Here is a 19,095-nt window from a genome sequence, read left to right on the forward strand (position 1 = left end):
CAGCTGTTTTCAGAAAGCAGGGACTAAACCCAAGATTGATCAAGAGTGAATATTATCTAGGAAATTTAAAGATGCAACACTTCCAGGAAGATTGGGGGTTAGGAATAGGTAAGATGTGCTGATATAAGGAAGGAGGAGAGCAAACTTAGAAGTTTAGGATCCAAGAGAATGAGAAAGGGATTATATATTACATTTAATAGCATAAATTCTTTTATTATCTTTTTAAAATCATTATTGGAATCCAGTGGGGGTGGCATTCTATAGAGATGACAGATTTAAGAGGGTGGTCAGAAGAGGATTCAAATCTTACGGGAAGGTCCCAGGCTGTGGTGTACAGTGGTAGTGTTTCCAGTTAATTTCAGAGAGACTTCCCTCTTCAAGCATCCCTTTTTCCTTCCCTTTAATTTAACTGAGGGGGGGTCTCTGGAAGCAAACTGGAGGAAAAGAGTCTCATTCTCCTCCCAAGGGGTCTTTCTCAGGGAGATACCCTTTGCTTCCATGTACGCCTGTCCTTTGGTTGGTTGAATGCTTTTTTTTTTTTTAATTATTTAAATTTTTTTAAATATATTTTTTTAGTTGTAGATGGACACAATACCTTTATTTTATTTATTTATTTATTCTTTTATATGGTGCTGAGGATTGAACCCAGGGCCTCACACATGCTAGATAAGTGCTCTACCACTGAACCACAGTCCCATCCCTGGTTGGTTGAATTCTCACAAGTTCCAAGGCAGGGCTTTGAAGACATGAGAATTTCTTGGCAAGAAGGAATATTCTACAGAAGATAGAACCTTAGACCCGCTTTCCCACCCTAACCACCTAAGCCTGGCGACAGTCTCAGTTCATCCTCTCCCAACAGGTGTCATGCCGCGGGTGAGGGAAATGGGCAGGCTTTGTGATCTGCAGGAGTGGTCTGGAGGGAAAACAGGATGGTGAGAGTCTGTATGGGGGATGGGAGTGCTGTTTGGGTTTCCTATCTGCTCCTGAGTTAGAACAAGGGGCTACATAACAGTTAGTTGTCCTTTGGTCCATATTAAGCTGGCAGAAAAGGAATGAGTAGCTTAGTAGTAGCTTAGTGTAGAGGGCTGGGTCCATGGACAAAGTACCTGTACCTCCTGTGGTTGTCCCCATGCTCTTGAGACCCCCTTGGCGGGCCTGAGGCGAGGCTACACTAATGAGCTGCCTTTTGCCCTTCAGCTTCCTTCCACTGTATAGCCTGATGTGTTTTGCTACGTGAGTGTGCGCCCTAGGCTTGTCTCCCTGGTCTTGATCCAGTGTCTCATCTTTGCACCTCTCTCACAACTCCTATCAGAGTTTGTTTCTAATGGAAGAGGTTCACATGATAAAGAACAAACCAGCCAGTCCTCACATCAAGATAGAGATGAAAAATGCCACCTTGGCATGGGACTCCTCCCACTCCAGTATCCAGAACTCGCCCAAGCTGACCCCCAAAATGAAAAAAGACAAGAGGGCTGCCAGGGGCAAGAAAGAGAAGGTGAGGCAGCTGCAGCGCACTGAGCATCAGGCGGTGCTGGCAGAGCAGAAAGGCCACCTCCTCCTGGACAGTGACGAGCGGCCCAGTCCTGAGGAGGAAGAAGGCAAACACATCCACCTGGGGAGCCTCCGCCTGCAGAGGACACTGTACAGCATCGACCTGGAAATTGAAGAGGTGAGCCGTCTGCCTCCACTCCAACCTCCTTCGCACCTGCACCCCATCTGGCGTGCCACCCCCTTCTGATCTGAATAGGCAGGTGCAGTTCCTTTTAGCAAGGTGCTCTGTGGCTCTGAATGGTTTTGAACCAAAAAGCAGATTGGACCAGCTGTAATTTCAAAGGGATTATTTAAGCATTTAACAACAGAGTTAATAAAAACTGATCTCATGAGATGCTCATTTTATAAACAAGGAAATGAAGCATTCAAGTGGATTTTCCAAGATTTTGCCCTGAATCAGTTTCTGGCTATTATAGCTGTATGTGAGCTGCAGTAATTATTTCTGATATTATAACTCTGTGTGGGCTCCCTGTGCCCAGTAGGCTAAGCATTGCACATGACCTGGCACAGGGTAGGTCTCAGTGCTACTTTTACCGACAGTTATATTATAATAATTTATTTTTAATGGAAGTGAAGGGTCATTTTGGTATATGATGTCACAGCGCAGGGAGCACAGGTCAGGAGTCTCAGCAGGACTGGTGCAGGTTCAAAGTTTTTAAAATGCAGACTGACTGGGAACCAGCACCATGTTGAGAGGCCCATAATATTCAGGGGACCCAGTCATACGTACATTTGTTCCTTCAACAGCCATTTTTTGAGTGCCACCTATGTGCCAGGCATTGTTATAGGGCTAGGAATATAGCAGCAAAAGTGCAGACAAAAATCCCTGCTCTCTTCAAGTATACACTCCCGTGGGCACAGACAGCCAATAAACAAGTCCAAGATATCCTGTATATTCTGTGTCAGATTGTGATAAGGACTGTGAAAAATGAGGTGGAGCGTGCTGGGGCGGGGACAGCTGTGATTGCAGTTTTAGTAGTTTTTTAAATTTAATTGATGTATTATAATTACATATAATAGTGGGATTCATTGTGACATATTTATACATACACATATCATAATTTGATTGAGTGCATTCCCCATTATCGCCCCCTTTCTTTCCTCCTTCCTTTCCCCTAGTTCCCTCTCCTTCCTCTACTATACTGGGCGGGGGAAGCCTCATTTAAAAAGTAGATTTTTTTTTTATGGGGTGGGGGTACTAGGAATTGAACCCAGGAGTGCTTTACTAATGAACTACAGCCCAATCCTTTTTATATTTATTTTGAGACACAATCTTGCTAAGTTGCTGAGTGTCTTGCTAAATTGCCTACCTGGCCTCAAACTTGCAATTCTCCTTCCTCAGCCTCCTGAGTCTTTGGGATTACAGGCCAGGGAGGGGAAGGGACAGTGATATTTGCCAAATGTCTTCTCTGCCCCAGGCACTTGCTTCTTTGTTGCTATCACACTTAGTCACCAAAACTGTGTTTTCCTCTGTGTAAAACTAACTGGCCTGAGGAGAGCTTAAAATGTGACTTGATCTCTCAATACCACCAGGTAGTGATCTTTCAAACTTACAGACCATGCCAAACTGTTGTTTGCTCACCATGCTTCTATTATGTCCCAGACACTGTACTTGGTTTTTTGAGAGTAATCTTTTTCTTGGGTGCTCAGAGTCTCGTGAGCAGGGCAGACACAGTGTTGGTTTCGGTAACAAGGATCACATGATTAGCAGGAGCTGGTGGGTTTGGGATCTAGTCATATCCTGTCCACCCCTAGAGTCTGTGCTCCTTCCACACCACCCAGTCTTCCTTCCTTCCTTGGGCTATCTATCCTTGAAAACTTGTGCTGTCATCTGTCTGTACTTGAAAATTTTCAGCACTACCTATTGGGAACTCATTTGCTTACCTGAGGATACAGTCAGCCCTCTGTATTCATGCATTCCAACCAGCTGCAGACAGAAGGTATTTGTTTGGGAGAAAAATTGAATGTGTAGAAAAAGTGGACTTTTTTCTTGTTATTCCTGGAACAATACAGTATTACAACTATTTGCATAGTGTTTACATTGTATTATCTAAAGATGATGTAAAGCATACTAGAGGATGTGTGCAGGTTATATGCAAAGACTGTGCTCTTCTATGTAAGATATTTAAGCATCCACAGATTTTGATATCCTCAGGAGTCTTTGAACCAGTCCCCATGGATCCTGAGTTTATCACAGTCTTGGCTTCCTACTTTTATTTGGAACTGGTGACATAAATATAAATATTCCTCAGATTTTGGGAAATATTTGCAGAAAAATATGTGCAGCAATGCACATACTGGAGCTGGGCTGTAGCTCAGTGGTAGAGCACTTGCCTAGCACGTGTGAGACACTGGGTTCGATTCTTAGCACCACATAAAATAAACAAATAAAATAAAGGGATTCTGTCCATCTACAACAACAACAAAAAAAAATTCTAAAAAAAAATGCACATACTTTTTATTGAGAATGTAAACCCCAAGAAAAATCATTATTTACAAGAGTCCTGCCTTCTCTTCTAAAAACAATAAAAACAAAAAACACAGGTTACCAATAAAGTTGGAAGAAGCTAAGACTTTCTAAAAGTGGGATACTATAATGTATGTGGCACATTTAGTTTTTCAAAGGGCTTCTGTCTCTGTTGCCTCAGTGTATCCCCACAGAATCCCTGAGAAGTAGGCTGCTAACGAGGGAGAAAACAGGTACACGACTTGTTGACTCATCAGGATGACAGTTACTGTATCAATGCATTTTCCTCAGAGAAATTGCACTCCTCGGGATGAGTGGGTTGGTAGTTTCTTAATGATCTTCCTCTCCCCATGTGCTTTGTGCAGGGTAAACTGGTTGGAATCTGTGGCAGTGTGGGAAGTGGAAAAACGTCTCTCATTTCGGCCATTTTAGGACAGGTAAGATTTCTGTCATTGCCCTTGACATGTCCTGCTTACTTCTTAGGACTCTATTTAGCAAACGTCTCAGGAAAAATGAGCTCTTTTGCTGAAGAGTCAGGAGAGGTGGAAACAAAAAAACCTTGGTCTATGTCCTGTCCCTCTCTCCCCCCGCAACAGCCTGTCTGGAAGGGCGCAGCTGACACCTGATGAGTGACTAATGTATGTCCCAGCTGGCTTCATTTGCTCTTTGCTCCTTCTTTTATTCAGCATGTACTTATTGAGTGCCATGGGTATGTCAGATAGCGTGTTGTGAAGTGGCAGAGATAAGAGAGGAACAAACACCCAAACTGCAGCAAAGGGTCAACCTGTATTCCAGAGCCAAGGATGGCATTCGCTTGTAATCCCAGATACTTGGAGGCTGAGGCAGGAGGATCACAAGTTCAAGACCAGCCAGGGCAGCTTAAGTGAGACCCTGTGTCAAAATAAAAGATAAAAAGGGCTGGGGGTGTAGCTCAGGAGTAGAGCACCCCAGGATTTGATTGAGAATCATAGCGCCACTCGATGTTCAGCCCCACAAAGGAGTTAGCTCCTCAAGGAGTTCATGTCCAGTGGGAGCTAGGCCAGCCAACTAGATACGAAAGCACATCACAGGCTGTGAGTACAGAGTGCATGAGGAGCCCAGTGGACAGCTGTCAGCATTGAGAGTGAGGGACAAGAGGGCAGGTACCATCTGCTGAGATGCATTGTCTTTAGTGTTTTTGAACCAAATAATCAGAAGAATCCAAGGTATCTGTGTGCTTTTAAATGTAATTAAACTCCTTGATTTAGATTGACGTGGGGATAAACACAGGACCATTCCTAGCTCCTGATGGCAAGGTCCTCTGAATTGCATATTCTTCTTGAGGACATGAAACAAATGGGAGAGGGGGAGGGTGTTTCTGTGGCCTCCATGTTAGGGAATATTTCCTTGTCATGTTTGGCATCAGCAGTCACAGTTGGTGAGCTGTGGCTCCTCTGGAGAGCAGTGTTGCCCAGGACAGCCCAAGAAGGCTGCATTTTGCTTCATGAGACTCTCCAGCCCTTGGGCCCAGCTGGGGGTCTTTGTAAAAGAGCTTCCTAGGTGATTTCTGACATTCAGCCAGATTTGAGTGCCAGTGATGAGGGACAGAGATGAGGGGCTAAAGGGAGTGGAAAAGGGCCATTTCTAAGTTCTGCTCAACATCCAGCAAAATGCTGCACTGTCATGGTGGGCTTGGCTTCTGGACCAAGTCCTGGCAGCCCTCTCTCTGACAGGGAGGCTGGCGATCTTGGTCCACCCTGCTTCTTTCAGGTTTAACTCTTCATTGACAGTGCTGCTGTGTGGATGTTTGTGCAGCTCTGGCCAGGAGAAGTGTTTTCCTAAATACTTTGGCATGTACATCTCGAGTGTTTGCCAGTTTCTGGTGGTTAGGTGTTATGGTCTGTGGCATACACCTGTGTGTGTACACCATGAGTGTGTGTTTGAGGCATTTGAGAGGACAAGCTTGTATGTGCAAGTATTACATGTCTGGTTAATGAAACTTTGCTTCAAAGCTACAGCAGCCCTAACCAAGACAGATGTCTACTGTAGGTCTCAAAAGGATCCATGATAAAATTGGTAAATTGATTCATATCAAGCATTGTGATGGAAATGCAGTTCAGAGCACATGGCTCATCATGCTGTCCCTTCACATTGGAGGGGAAGCTCTGCCATCCTTACATAGGGGCCTTACAAGTTGATGTCTAACCTGGAATTTTTTTCCCCTTTGGTCCTCATTTTACAGAAGCAGCTGACCTGGCCAAAATCCTGGATGAATTCTGTAGATGAGTTGGCTTGCCCTCCCCTTGAGTCAGATGCTAGCTATAAATCCTTACAGCATCCTCTCCAGGGGATTTCTGAAATCCCTCCTTGCCTGTGCTTCCCATAGTTAAAACAGTATACAGTTAGGAAGAGTGCAGAATAGGCCAATGCCTGTAGGCTGAGTGAAGTGTTGGCTTGGTCAAGTTGTGGATTATGCTGGGTTTCTATCTCACATAAGCAAGGAGAACTTTGATTTTCTTTGCTGCTATAACTCTTTAGAACAAAGGTAGGGTTTAGACTTGGGTCCAGAAAGCATCTAAGGAAGTTGCCAAAACTTCAGATTCCATTGCAGAATGTATGGGGGTCTGTTGCCTTAGGGTGATGGTTTCGAGTTATGATGCCTTTGGATGGTGTCTGTCTCCCTAGATGACACTTCTAGAGGGCAGCATTGCCATCAGTGGAACCTTCGCTTATGTGGCCCAGCAGGCCTGGATCCTCAATGCCACTCTGAGAGACAACATCCTCTTTGGGAAGGAATTTGATGAAGAAAGGCAAGGAATGTTTGGTTTCTGTCATGCTTTCCATCTTGGCCACGTGAGATGCAAGGCAGCCCATCATCAGGCTCTGCTCCAACCATGTCCCTGACACTGTGTCGCTTTGTGTCCTTCAGATACAACTCAGTGCTGAACAGCTGCTGCCTGAGACCTGACCTGGCCATTCTCCCCAACAGCGACCTAACTGAGGTACAGGCCTTCTGTCTCTGCTGTGACAGCACATTTAGCAGGGGGGCTCTCTCTGGGAGAGGTGGTGAGTTGGGCCAGAGCCCCCTGCTAGGATGCATCCTAAATACTTGGGAGAAGAACCACAAGGGGGTTTTGTTTTCATTGGACCTTTATGTTAAGAAAGCATTTATTCACTAGCACAGGAATGTGAACACTGTTTTAAGTGTCTAAGTTTTCCACATGACATGTCAATTTTAAACAAAATCCCATTGTTGATTTAACGTTTTTTACTCTATTTGGATACTTTTAAAGCCACAAGTCAAGCATGTTTATGACAAACTTCTTCCCTGGACTTTATTTTGCCAACTGCCTTACTCAGTCTATAGAGTCCCCTTCCATTAAAAGAGCCCTTAGAACAAATCCATTTTTCTTTGGTTCTCTGCACTGGAGCAGTTTCCAGAGGCATATCTCTGGAACTAGTTTGTGCTCTTCAAGTGTTAAAGTTTATCTCCCTGAGCTGCCCTGGAGGTCTCTGGAACTGGCATTTTTATTCAACTTATTACTTCATTTAAATCCCTCAAACCAGATTTGTCAAATGGTTTAATTAGCTCAGAGTTCTCAACTCATGGTCTCCAAGTCGGCAGTGTCAGAATCACCTGGGAACTTGTTAGAAATGCAAATTGTCAGGCCATACTCAGACCTACTGAATCAGGCACTGGCCATGGGGCCCAGCAATCTGTTCTAACAAACCCTGCAAGAAATTCTGATGCAAGTCAGGTTTGAAAACCTTTGAATTAATTGAATGTTTTTTAAGGACAAGATTTTTTTTCCAACAAAGCCTGTTACCAGACAATTAATTTCCTTGTTTGTTCATGTGGTAACATTTAGCAGGTACATTGTCTGCCAGTGACAGGTGCACCACCTGCCTGACACTGGGAATAAAGGATTAAGGCAACTGTCTGCACCCTCACGAAGCTTATAGTTAAGGGCATGACATACCCAAAGACTTAGGCACAAAATAATCTGATGAACGAGAGTAAGGAGGTTAAATGGCTCTGATCCCAGAGTGTAGGAGGGGTTGTTCAATGGACCTGAGAGCTGCTGGGCAGCCAGGGGCTAAGGTTCCGCTTCATATGCCATATTTGGGTGTTTAGATTCTATCAGAGCTGTTGATTTTTAAGTAACAGTGAAGCATAGTCAGCTTCGTGTTTTGGAAAGATCTTTCTGCCATGTGGAGAATGGATTGGAGGAGTGCCCAGGGGCAGTGGCAAGGCCAAGTATAGGACTGATTGGTATCCAAATGATTGTGAGCCAACTCCCCCAGTTCCTGGAAGGATCATAGTAGCAGTTTATCCTGGCAGAGGATTCAAGAGAAGGTACCAGTTTGAGAGGACAGGTGACTGCAGTGGCACTGTTCTGGACTTGACCTGGAGGCTTTGCTGTGCTTCTGGGCTCTGTAGATTGGTGAACGAGGAGCCAACCTGAGTGGTGGACAGCGCCAGAGGATCAGCCTTGCCCGGGCATTGTACAGTGACCGGAGCATCTACATCCTAGATGACCCCCTCAGTGCCTTAGATGCCCACGTGGGCAACCACATCTTCAACAGTGCTATCCGGAAGCACCTCAAGTCCAAGACGGTTCTGTTTGTTACCCACCAGTTACAGGTATGTTACACCTTCCCCTAGGCTGCTCACCTTGGCTTGGGAATCAGACATAGGATAGTGGGAGGAACCTTTTGTGGGGCAACTAGAGATTCCTGGAATTAAGAGTTTCCATGGGGCTGGGGAGATGGCTCAGTTGGTAGAGTGCTTGCCTTGTAAGCACAAGGCCCTGGGTTCGATCCCCAGCACCCAAAAAAAAAAAAAAAGTTTCCATTTCCTCAGCAAATTGCCTTCAGTCCTATCATACCATTAAAGCACATTGTATCAGCATCTCAGTTGGCCATCTGAATCAGAGATCATTAGCTTTTGTGTATGGATCAGCAAGTGAAAGGGCTGAGAGATGTGGCTGAAAATAGAGTTTGGGTCTGAGTGAGTGGGGAAAGAGTGTGTTGACGTCTGAATATAGGTAAGAACTGCTTTAGGAAGCAAGCTCTTCTGCCTGTGTCATTCCATGACAGGCAGCCACTTTAAAGAGCAGCTCAAGGTTGTTGCCATGTATGTTAAGTTTGGAGGGTTAATCTTCCACTTCTGCCCCAAGAAATCTGAAATTGTCTGTACTTCTGAGTACAGTGAAATTTAATGGAAGGCTCACGTAACTCCATCAGCAGATTCATGTAAAAAACGGAGGAAGTGCTATTTGAATTATATCATAGAATATGGAAAACTAAAACAGAGGTTCTCTTGGTGCTGATGACATTTTGGGCTAATGATGACTCTTTGTTGGATGGAGGGGAGGGGACTGCTGTGTGCGTCTGTGGTCTTTATCCACCAGATGCCAGTAGTACCCCTCTACCTAATTTTGACGACCCAAAATATCTCCAGAAGTCATCAAATGTCCCCTGGATGGCTAAATCACCTCCAGTTGGGACCTGCTGAACTAAGTTCTGGGTATGTATATATATATATATATATTTGCACAAATATCTGCAGTCCTGTGTTGTTCCTACCTTTTTCTTCAGTACCTTGTTGATTGTGATGAAGTGATCTTCATGAAAGAGGGCTGTATTACAGAAAGAGGCACCCACGAGGAGCTGATGAATTTAAGTGGGGATTATGCTACCATTTTTAATAACCTGTTGCTTGGAGAGACACCCCCAGTTGAGGTAAGGTTTGCTGGGTTTGTGTGTGTCGCCTTTCTGTGCAGGGGAGTCATGGCTGTAGTGGGTACTGGGGAGTGCTTGGCTGAACTCAGTGTCTGTGTCTGATTGGCATAATGGGTCCTTCTCTCCTGTAACCAGACTGCTGTGCATTTTTTTTACATGCTGGATCTACTGTAGGAGAGCAGGGTCGGGGGTAGTGAGCTGGGCTATTCTACTGCTGAGAACTTATTAATAAGATGTGTGTTGTTATGTGGTTGCAGCTTAGTTTCTTAAACCCCATCAACCCTGATTGAAGCAGTGGGAAGCTCTTTTTTTTTTTTTTTTTTTTTTTTAAACAAGAGGTGAATAAGGAAAGGAAATTAAATGTGTACTTTGGGAAAGAATCCAGTGGTGCTGACCGCCTACTGTTTGCCAGTTCTTGGTTTAGGCACTTTATAAATACCATTTTCTATTTAGTCATTTTATTGGGGCTATGTGGTCAAATATGATTATCTCTGACTTGAAGAAGGACTTCAAGCTCAGAAAAGTGAAGCAACCAAGGGGGTTTTGACTCAGAAGCGCTGTTTGTAGCCCTCCTCCTGTATGACACTCAGAGGTGGAGGCTTTGCCACGCCTTCCCTCCAGCTCCAAATTGGGTACAGTCAATGGCATGCTCAGAAGTGGCAAAGGAGGTGACTTAGGCTGGACTGAAAACTGCTTTCTTGGCTATCAGGACATTTTGATGTCAGAGTGAAACAAAAGCAGAAAGTTATTGGGACCTTTCCTGGGAGTCTTAGCTCAGTGTTTGGGTTTTTATCACTTTTTGACTTTAGGTACAGCACAGCAGACTGTTCCTGACTGGTAATTTAGGCTTCTGTTAAAACTCACACCTCCAGGAGTCATTGGTAACTTCCATAGAGATCCCGATCCAGATTTAGATGTCTGATCTCTGTGATTCTTAGGGCAGTCTGGACTCCGTGGGTCATTTCCTCATCATTGTAGATATACAAGGCAAAATATGAGGAAAAGAAGCGAACATGAAAACGTCTAAGGAGTAAGAGTACTGAGTCAGCCTGCGGTGGTGGAGAGAACATTCTTTCAGCATGTCTTAATTTTTTTTAAACTTTGGTTTCTTCATCTTAAAAAGTTGTCTCTTAGCTGGTGCCTGCAATCCCCTCAGCTTGGGAGGCCAAGGCAGGAGGATTGCAAATTCAAAGCCAGCCTCAGCAACCTAGAAGACCCTGTCTCAAAAAAAAAAAAGTGCTGGGAATATAGCTCAGTGCTCAGTGGTTGAAAATGCCCTGGGTTCAATCCCTGATACCAAAAAACAAAAACAAAACTGCCTCCTAGAATTGTTGCATTGATTAAATAATATATAATGTTCTTCTTCTGGTAAGTATTCAACGAATGGTAGTATCTCTAACTTGTGTTTCAGACATCTCTCTAAATTTTATATTTTTTAAGTTTTTTCACTGTCAACTTAAAAAATTTAGTTGGAGCCAGACACAGTGGCACACATCTGTATTCCCAGTGGCTCAGGAGGCTAAGGCAGGAGGATCATGTGTTCAATGCCAGCTTCAGTAAAAGTGAGGAGCTAAGCAACTCAGTGAGACCCTGTCTCTAAATAAAATACAAAATAGGCCTGGGATGTGGTTCAGTGGTCAAGTGGCCCTGGCTTCAATCCCCAGTACCAGGAAAAAAAAAAAAAAAATTAGTTGGAAAGCCTGCTGGGGGCATGAGGCTAACAATATGTCATAGAATAGTAGGCAGGGAATCTCCTAGCTAATGATATGGTAGGAAGTTGACAAGGAGGCATTAACCCATTAAGTTCAAGTTTTAATTCTGCAAACATAATTATTATTTCAATTACTATAAATGATATATTCGTTACATGATTTAAGTTGTTTGATGTGTTCCACATGTGAGACAAGGGGACAAAATGAGTTAAGTAGATTCTGTTGTCTGGTTCAGTGTGTTGTTAACTGAGTCCCACTCTGCCTTATTATGGAGACTTCTCAGTGGGAGACCAGAGCTTGCGTGCTTTCACAGGCCGCTGTAACACCAGGTCACGTAGGTAGTAGCAATGTTGAAAATGTGCTGAGGGAGAGAAGGGCAAGGGTGAACTTCAGAGGAGTTGAAGTCACCTCATAAAGGACATAAAATTGTAATCCTTTCAAATGGAACTGTGATGGAGATTGGGCTGAGGGGAGGGGCATTCTAAACGAAGGAACCAGTCCAGACAGGGTACAGAATGGGAAATTGTGATGTGGTTTCCTTAAGTTTCAGTGTGCTAGAGAGTAGGAACCTGGAGAACTGCCTCAGATCAAATGTGGAGGTCCTGCAAAACAAGGCTGAGGACTTGGGATTTCTCCTGTGGTGTAGTAGGAAATGATCCCATCTGTGGATCTGATTTAGTGATGTGGTAACTCAGACTAGAGGAAGGGAAATGAATCCAGCCCTAATACTTTGGACAAGTTGGAGAGGATGAGAACAGAATAAAATGTCTTCTGTCTTTGGGGAGACTTTGGAGAGAGAGAAAATGTCAATGGACTAACAGGGTAGGAACCCCAATCTCAAAGATTTAAGGAATGGAAGAAAAATAAAAAATAAGTACAGGTGCCCTTGTAAGAAGTCAGATATATATCTTCTATATCTATGTCTTCTATATTCTATATCTTCAGATATATCAGAGATAGTAGCTTACTAGATAATTTGCTAAGATGTATCTGGTGGACATTGATCTGGATGGCCATATCATGACTGGAGACTTTTTTTTTTTTTCAAAACTATTAGATTAATTCAAAAAAGGAAACCAGTGGTTCACAGAAGAAATCACAAGACAAGGGTCCTAAAACAGGATCAGTAAAGAAGGAGAAAGCAGTGAAGGCAGAAGAAGGTAATGACCTTTTTGAGATTTTTTTAGATTTGTCATGAAAGTTTATCAGGAATAATACCAAGTGGTAGTTCATGATGTTTGACATTGTATGTTACCTGGTCTTATATTTCTTGAATAACAAAATCCTTAGATAAATTGGAAGACTGTGAGGCACCTTCTGTTTACCTAAACAGAAAAGGCCATAAGAAGGACCTTTGGTCCCATACCTTTCTCCTCTTATGCAGGGTAAGGTCGGGTGTAACAGTTACAGCAGAGTCATTCTGAGTAAGGACAACTTGAGGGCTGGGTAGAGGTATACCTTTTCTTTCTGCCATTCACCTCTGCACTTTTAAAAGTCAGTCCTAGACAAAGTTGAGGGGTCCCAGTTCTAAGAAGGCTATTTTCTTAGAAGCACTGTTTTGAAACAACGTGGACTTATTGCCTGATCGTAGCCGTGTTGCATCAGGACTATGCAGAATTACAGTTAGCAGTTTTTCCTGCTTTCCCTGTCCTTTGTTCTGGTTTTTATACTTTTCTCTTAGCACCTGGTGCAGTGGCTTATGCCTATAATCCCAGCAATTTGGGAGGCTGAGGCAGGAGGATCATGAGTTCAAAGCCAGCCTCAGCAACTTAGCAAGGCCCTAAGCAACTCAGTGAGACCCTGTCTCTAAAAAAAAAATACAAAAAAGGGCTGGGGATGTGGCTCAGTTGTTAAGTGCCCCTGAGTTCTACCCCCAGTACCAAAAATAGATAAATAAACTTTTCTCTTAGCAACTGAGGCATATCTTAAGAGTTAGAAAAGTTGTTTGAAATAATGTGACCATTTTCATTTTGTGAATTTTAAACTGCATATCAACTTCCAAATTTAAAAAGCAGTTTATTTTAAAACTCTTTTCTTATAGAGTCACCTCCTCACCTGATACTTTTGAATCCAGGGACCTTCCTGCTTGGGGCAATGGCAAATCCACTATCCTAGTTCTTAAAACTGCAGCAGACATTTAATATTAGAAGTTGACATATCGATTGATCACTCTCTGCCTCTTTATTTGAAAGGAACAGCCTCAATTTTTGAATCCAGGCATGATTTAAGATCCTTTATTGACACACCCATAAAGCAAACAGCACAGAAAACTGAGACATCTGTAGTTCCTGCCATAAACCAGAATATCACTAAGGGAGCATTTGTTCTCATCTATCCAGCCACCAGCCTGGTTACTCAACTCTCTAAGTCCCCAAGCCATGGTGGCCTATCCAAGATTATTAAACCTGGTATGTGAAGAGGCAGGTGCTTCCTGTATGACCTTTCTCTGTTTTCTTAAGTCAGCATCAATCATCTAGCCACACCTGGGAGATGTCCTTGGACCTTTTCTTTCCTCTGAGTCAGTGACCACATTCTACTGAATATACCTCCTGCAACTCTATCCCCATTGCCACCACTCTGATTTGGGCCCTCACTGTTTCCTTCCTAGAGTATTACAGCTGCCTCCTTTTTAAATCTGTTCTCCACCTAAACAGCTGAGACACCTAGTTGAAAGCAAAAGACCAAAGTTGGGTGTGGTGGCACTCAGGAGGCTAAGGCTCGAGGATCATTTGAGCCCAGGATTTCAGACGACATTGGCAAGACCCCATCTCAAAATAAATAAAAACAGATAGTCAATTTACTCCCCTGCATGAAGCCTTAGAGTGACCTCTCAATTTCAAAGCAGTGTTTTCTTTCCTTGGCACAGCACACAGAAAATGCTTGTTTAAGGAAAAAAGGGCTGGGGATATGGCTCAGTGGCTCAGTGCCCCTGGGCTCAATCTTTGGTCAAAAAAAAAAAGGGAAGGAAGAAGGAAAATGCTCCTGTCTGTAGGGAACACTGAGAGGCATAGAAGAGGCTGCTCACTACTGAGGCAGCCAGTCTTACAGTGTGACCATCCTGGATCCACCTAGCCCAGCAGTAATCAGGAGTCAAACCTCCACATGCCTGCAACCCATTCTCTCGAGACAGCCTGTCTTCAAGAGAAGGCTCAGATGCCTTTGTTCCCTGGCCAGAGCCTGTTTAACCAGCCTCACCTTCTCTTACATCACTCTTTAAGTGCACCTTTGTTCCAGCTGTGACGACTTGCCAGCTTTACACTGTTAGGCAGTTTTCCCCCCTCTGCCAGTGCTCCTGTTATCTTCTTTGCTGAGTGTCTCCCTGCCTGGTTGGTTCTGCCTTACTTTTCAAGAAGCACAGAAAGTCTTCTCTGCTTTTGCCTGCTGACAGCCCACACCCCTCCCAAAATTAGGTTGCATTGCCTGGATGTCCCCATGCTGCCCTGCGTACGACCCATTCGTCCCATTATGCACATTTTATCATGTGCTTATTTATCTGCCAGTTCTCCAGACTGATGGGATCCTCAGGCGGGTCCTCAGTGACAGGGGCCTTGCTCAAGCCTCTTTATTGGCCTGCTTTATAGTAGGTGATCAGTAAGTGTTAAGTAGATGAATGAATCCTTCTGGTAAAGAAGAAATTATTCTAATCCAGAGCCCTGTGAAACTAGGCTGTCTTTGATTCTGCTCCCCTTGAGGTGACTTAGTTGTGGGGGAGTAGCTCATGTTAAAAGGAAAATTCCTTAGATAATTAAATTGAGTAGAGTTTATTTGTGCAAAACAAAAATGATTCGCCAGTCAGAGCAGGTTCTGAAAACTCCTACCAACAATGTGATCTGATAGCAAGACTTTCAGCATAGTAAACAACTTCATTGGCTACAGCTCAATCTACCAGTCAGTTGGTTACAGATTAACTAATTATTTACAGAATAAAGTTAATTGGCCACAGGACCTCCTGTAGCCCACCAAAGCTTAGTTACTGCAATTATTCTATGTTGGTTTGGTCTATTGGCTCCAATCCAAATCTATGGCCTCAGAAAGTTTAATTCACACTCTTCCCGAGTTCATGTTTCTTTCTCACTTATTTAGGGCAGCTTGTGCAGCTGGAAGAGAAGGGACAGGGTTCAGTGCCCTGGTCGGTGTACGGTGTCTACATCCAGGCTGCAGGGGGACCCCTGGCATTCCTGGTCATCATGGCCCTTTTCATGCTGAACGTGGGCAGCACTGCCTTCAGCACCTGGTGGCTGAGTTATTGGATCAAACAAGGAAGTGGGGTAAGGTTACTCACCAACAGGCGATCCTATGTCTGAGAATGTGGCTGTCTCTTCCTGGCTATTCTTAGGGAAGCTTCTAGTTGTCATTTAAAAGAGGCAACAGAAACACAACTTGGTACTGCATTAATATGTACAATTTTAGCCTGGCATGTTGGCATAGTCTATATATAATCCTAGCTACTCGGGAGGCTGAGGCAAGAGATGGAAAGTACCAGGTTAGCCCAGTCAATTTAGCAAAACTCTCTCAAATTAAAAGGGTTAGGGATAAGGCTCCGTGGTAGAGCACTTACCTAATATGTGCAACGCCTAGAGTTCAGTCCCCCAGCTCTACAAAAGAAAAAGAAAATCAATTTTTGATTTTATGTATCAATTTAAAATTTAAAAAAAAAAAAAAAAGGAAGATGAATTCCTAATATAATCCCACAAGACATGAGAAAAATTCTTGACCAACCCACAGGACGCTGGCAGGCTATCAGCTATCTTTAGAAAAGAGAAGGGAGTAGCAAAGCCTGCCTTGTGTTTGTGTGACCAAGTCCCAGGGTCATGTCCTGTACCCGCCCCTGAGTTAGCATGGCCAAGAAGGGGGACACCTGGTTGTCTTTAGAGTCTTGCCTCATAAAGCTTTGCCTCTAAACAGAATGCCACGGTGATTCGAGGGAACAGGAGTTCTGTGAGTGACAGCATGAAGGACAATCCCCACATGCAGTACTATGCCAGCATCTATGCCCTCTCCATGGCAGTCATGCTGATCCTGAAAGCTATTCGTGGAGTTGTCTTTGTCAAGGTATGCCATGGTGGGCAGCCTCTGCACCCCCTCTCTCTGGTGACTGTGTGGTCATGCTTGGGCATAGCATCTCTAGGGTCAGCAGGATGACCCTAGCTGAAATGACCTGCACCCCATCGTCCTCAGCTTCTCATTCATCACCTGTGCTGCCTGACCATTTGGACTCCCAGGCCTTTGGCAGTGGATATCCTGCAAAGTAGCACCCTGAGCCCCTAAGTTGTGATCACTTTGTATCTTTTCTTCAGGGCACCCTGCGGGCTTCTTCCCGGCTCCATGATGAGCTTTTCCGAAGAATTCTTCGGAGCCCTATGAAGTTTTTTGACACTACCCCCACAGGGAGGATTCTCAATCGGTTTTCCAAAGACATGGATGAAGGTATTTTTTACTGCTGGTTTCTTTTATGCTCTGGAGCTCAAATCAGAGCTTACTGTGCCTGCAGCCTTCCCAGATGAACCCCTGGATGGGCATCTCTTTCTGTCCTGAGATGCTGGTATTTTCACCAGGAACCTTTCGTCCACATTCTCATTCTGCTTTATCTGACCTAAAAGGTTCAGAGGATTGAGTTAGCAGACAGGCTTTGGACAGTGACATCTGAGATTCCAAAGCACATGTTTACTTTGAAGTAATGTGTTGGTTCCTAGGTAGCTGCACTTTCCTTGACATTTTCTGGGTGCTGCATGGTCTATGCCTGCAGTAGAACTTAATGCTCCCCATAACCCAGAAGAGTAGTGGTGCCTCCTGACCTTTGCTAAGAGCTTGCTGTGCAAGAAGCAGAGTGCTGAAGTGTTATGCATCTCATCCTCATCTGCACAGCAGCCTAGTGATGTGGGCATTGTTTCCGCCGTTGAATACATGAGAAGGCTGATGTCCAGAAAGGTTAAAGTAGCTTGCCTAGAGCCATAGAGCTGTCAGGTGACCAAGCTGGGAATTGAGCTCAGATTTTTTTTGACCCCAAAGTTAGTGTTTTTAACAATTGCATTATGGTGGCCTCCACAGCAGGAGTTTGTCTCAGGTATCTATAGGCTAGCGTAAAGCCATGGCCAGCGGTAACATATCAGAACCATCCCTAGTAACTGAACTGATGCATGACACGTTTCCACATGTGTTACACACAGATACCTACATATGTGTACTCATGCACAGTTGGAAAGCAGGAAAAAAAAAATCAGTGCTATCAATATGGAATTTACATGAAAATACTTCAACTAAAAGAAAAGAGTGGGAGGAGTAGGGTGGGGAGACTGCCAAGAAGAGTTGAAGAAAATAAAGGTTCTGTATACCTACTTTGACTTTTGTCATGATGAAAAAGCTCTTAAATGTTAGCAGCAGTTCATTGATATTGGTAAGAATATAGATTATCTTTGGTTATAAACATATTTTCCAAATATTTTACAACAAGCAAATAGTACTTTGTAAAGGCAGAAAATGTTTAAAAGGGCTAGGCAGGACAGTGAACAAAAAACAGAGGTTGGGCCTGGGATCGTGGCTCAGTGGTGGAATGCTTGCCTAGCACGTGTGAGGCACTGGGTTTGATCCTCAGCACCATATATAAATAAATGAATAAAATAAAGGTCCATTGACATCCTAAAAAAATTTAGAAATAAAAGGCAGAGGGCATGAAATATCACCTAAATTTTCTAGTCTCAAGAAAAGTTAAAGAAACCAGGTTTCTAACTTTTTCTTTGATAGACTTTTTAAAGGCAGCATCAAAAATTTCAGATGGGAATTTTTGTGAGCCTTTTTTTTTTTTTTTTTTTTTTCCATTTTTAAATGTTTAGCTCTATTTTCCTTATTTACGGGTCCCAAGATTCTGACACTTGTTCCCTTGTGGTTTTCCCAGTCGACGTGCGTCTGCCATTCCAGGCTGAGATGTTCATCCAGAATGTCATCCTGGTGTTCTTCTGTGTCGGAATGATTGCAGGAGTTTTCCCGTGGTTCCTTGTGGCCGTGGGGCCTCTGGTCATCCTCTTTTCAGTTCTGCATATCGTCTCCAGGTAAACAGGAGGTATTCGTGTCTGCCAGAGCAGGGAGGAGGCCAGAGTTGCTGGTCCACCCCTGTGATACAGGACTATTCTCTTTTCAGGGTCCTGATTCGGGAGCTGAAGCGTCTGGACAATATCACTCAGTCACCTTTCCTCTCCCACATCACATCCAGCATACAGGGCCTCGCCACCATCCATGCCTACAACAAAGGGCAAGAGTTTCTGCACAGGTTAGTGCTGATGGGGGCTGTGGCTTTGAAGGGGGAGCCAGCATCCGAACACTTAACAATAGTCTAAGGGGCTCTTCAAGGCCCCAGCTTGGGATTGTAAAGTTTTTACTAAGGGTATTAGTGATTTAATGCAACAGTCTCTGATTAAAATTGAGTTGCTTGGGTGAGAGTCCTCTGAGCAAATGAGAAGATGAAATACAGATTTGAAGTCTCTTGGCTTTTGTTCTTGAAAAGCTGTATTTGGTGGACTTTTACTTTTCTTCCTTTTTGAAATAGTAAAGTCATTGATCTTATATTTGCATTTTATTTAGCCATCAAATGTTGTTTATGAAATTTGTGTGTAGGTAGTCATTCTGGAGATCTGTATTAAGAGATTG

General features: G+C 43.8%; 1 protein-coding gene across 5 annotated transcripts in view; it reads left to right on the plus strand.

Annotated features, from left to right (window-relative positions):
* Positions 1-19,095, plus strand: part of ABCC5 (ATP binding cassette subfamily C member 5) — a 90,090-nt gene that overhangs the window by 52,831 nt on the left and 18,164 nt on the right. For all 5 annotated transcript variants that reach the window (XM_079101532.1, XM_079101529.1, XM_079101531.1 and 2 more), the window contains 12 exons: positions 1,313-1,669; positions 4,384-4,455; positions 6,683-6,807; positions 6,927-6,999; positions 8,439-8,642; positions 9,599-9,742; positions 12,512-12,614; positions 15,538-15,722; positions 16,360-16,506; positions 16,752-16,881; positions 18,347-18,500; positions 18,590-18,718. In XM_079101532.1, the coding sequence (XP_078957658.1) occupies positions 1,313-1,669; positions 4,384-4,455; positions 6,683-6,807; positions 6,927-6,999; positions 8,439-8,642; positions 9,599-9,742; positions 12,512-12,614; positions 15,538-15,722; positions 16,360-16,506; positions 16,752-16,881; positions 18,347-18,500; positions 18,590-18,718 (1,823 nt within the window). The remainder of the gene's footprint in view (positions 1-1,312; positions 1,670-4,383; positions 4,456-6,682; positions 6,808-6,926; positions 7,000-8,438; positions 8,643-9,598; positions 9,743-12,511; positions 12,615-15,537; positions 15,723-16,359; positions 16,507-16,751; positions 16,882-18,346; positions 18,501-18,589; positions 18,719-19,095) is intronic.

Source organism: Sciurus vulgaris (genome assembly GCF_902686455.1).
Source record: "Sciurus vulgaris genome assembly, chromosome: 10".
Classification (NCBI taxonomy): domain Eukaryota; kingdom Metazoa; phylum Chordata; class Mammalia; order Rodentia; family Sciuridae; genus Sciurus; species Sciurus vulgaris.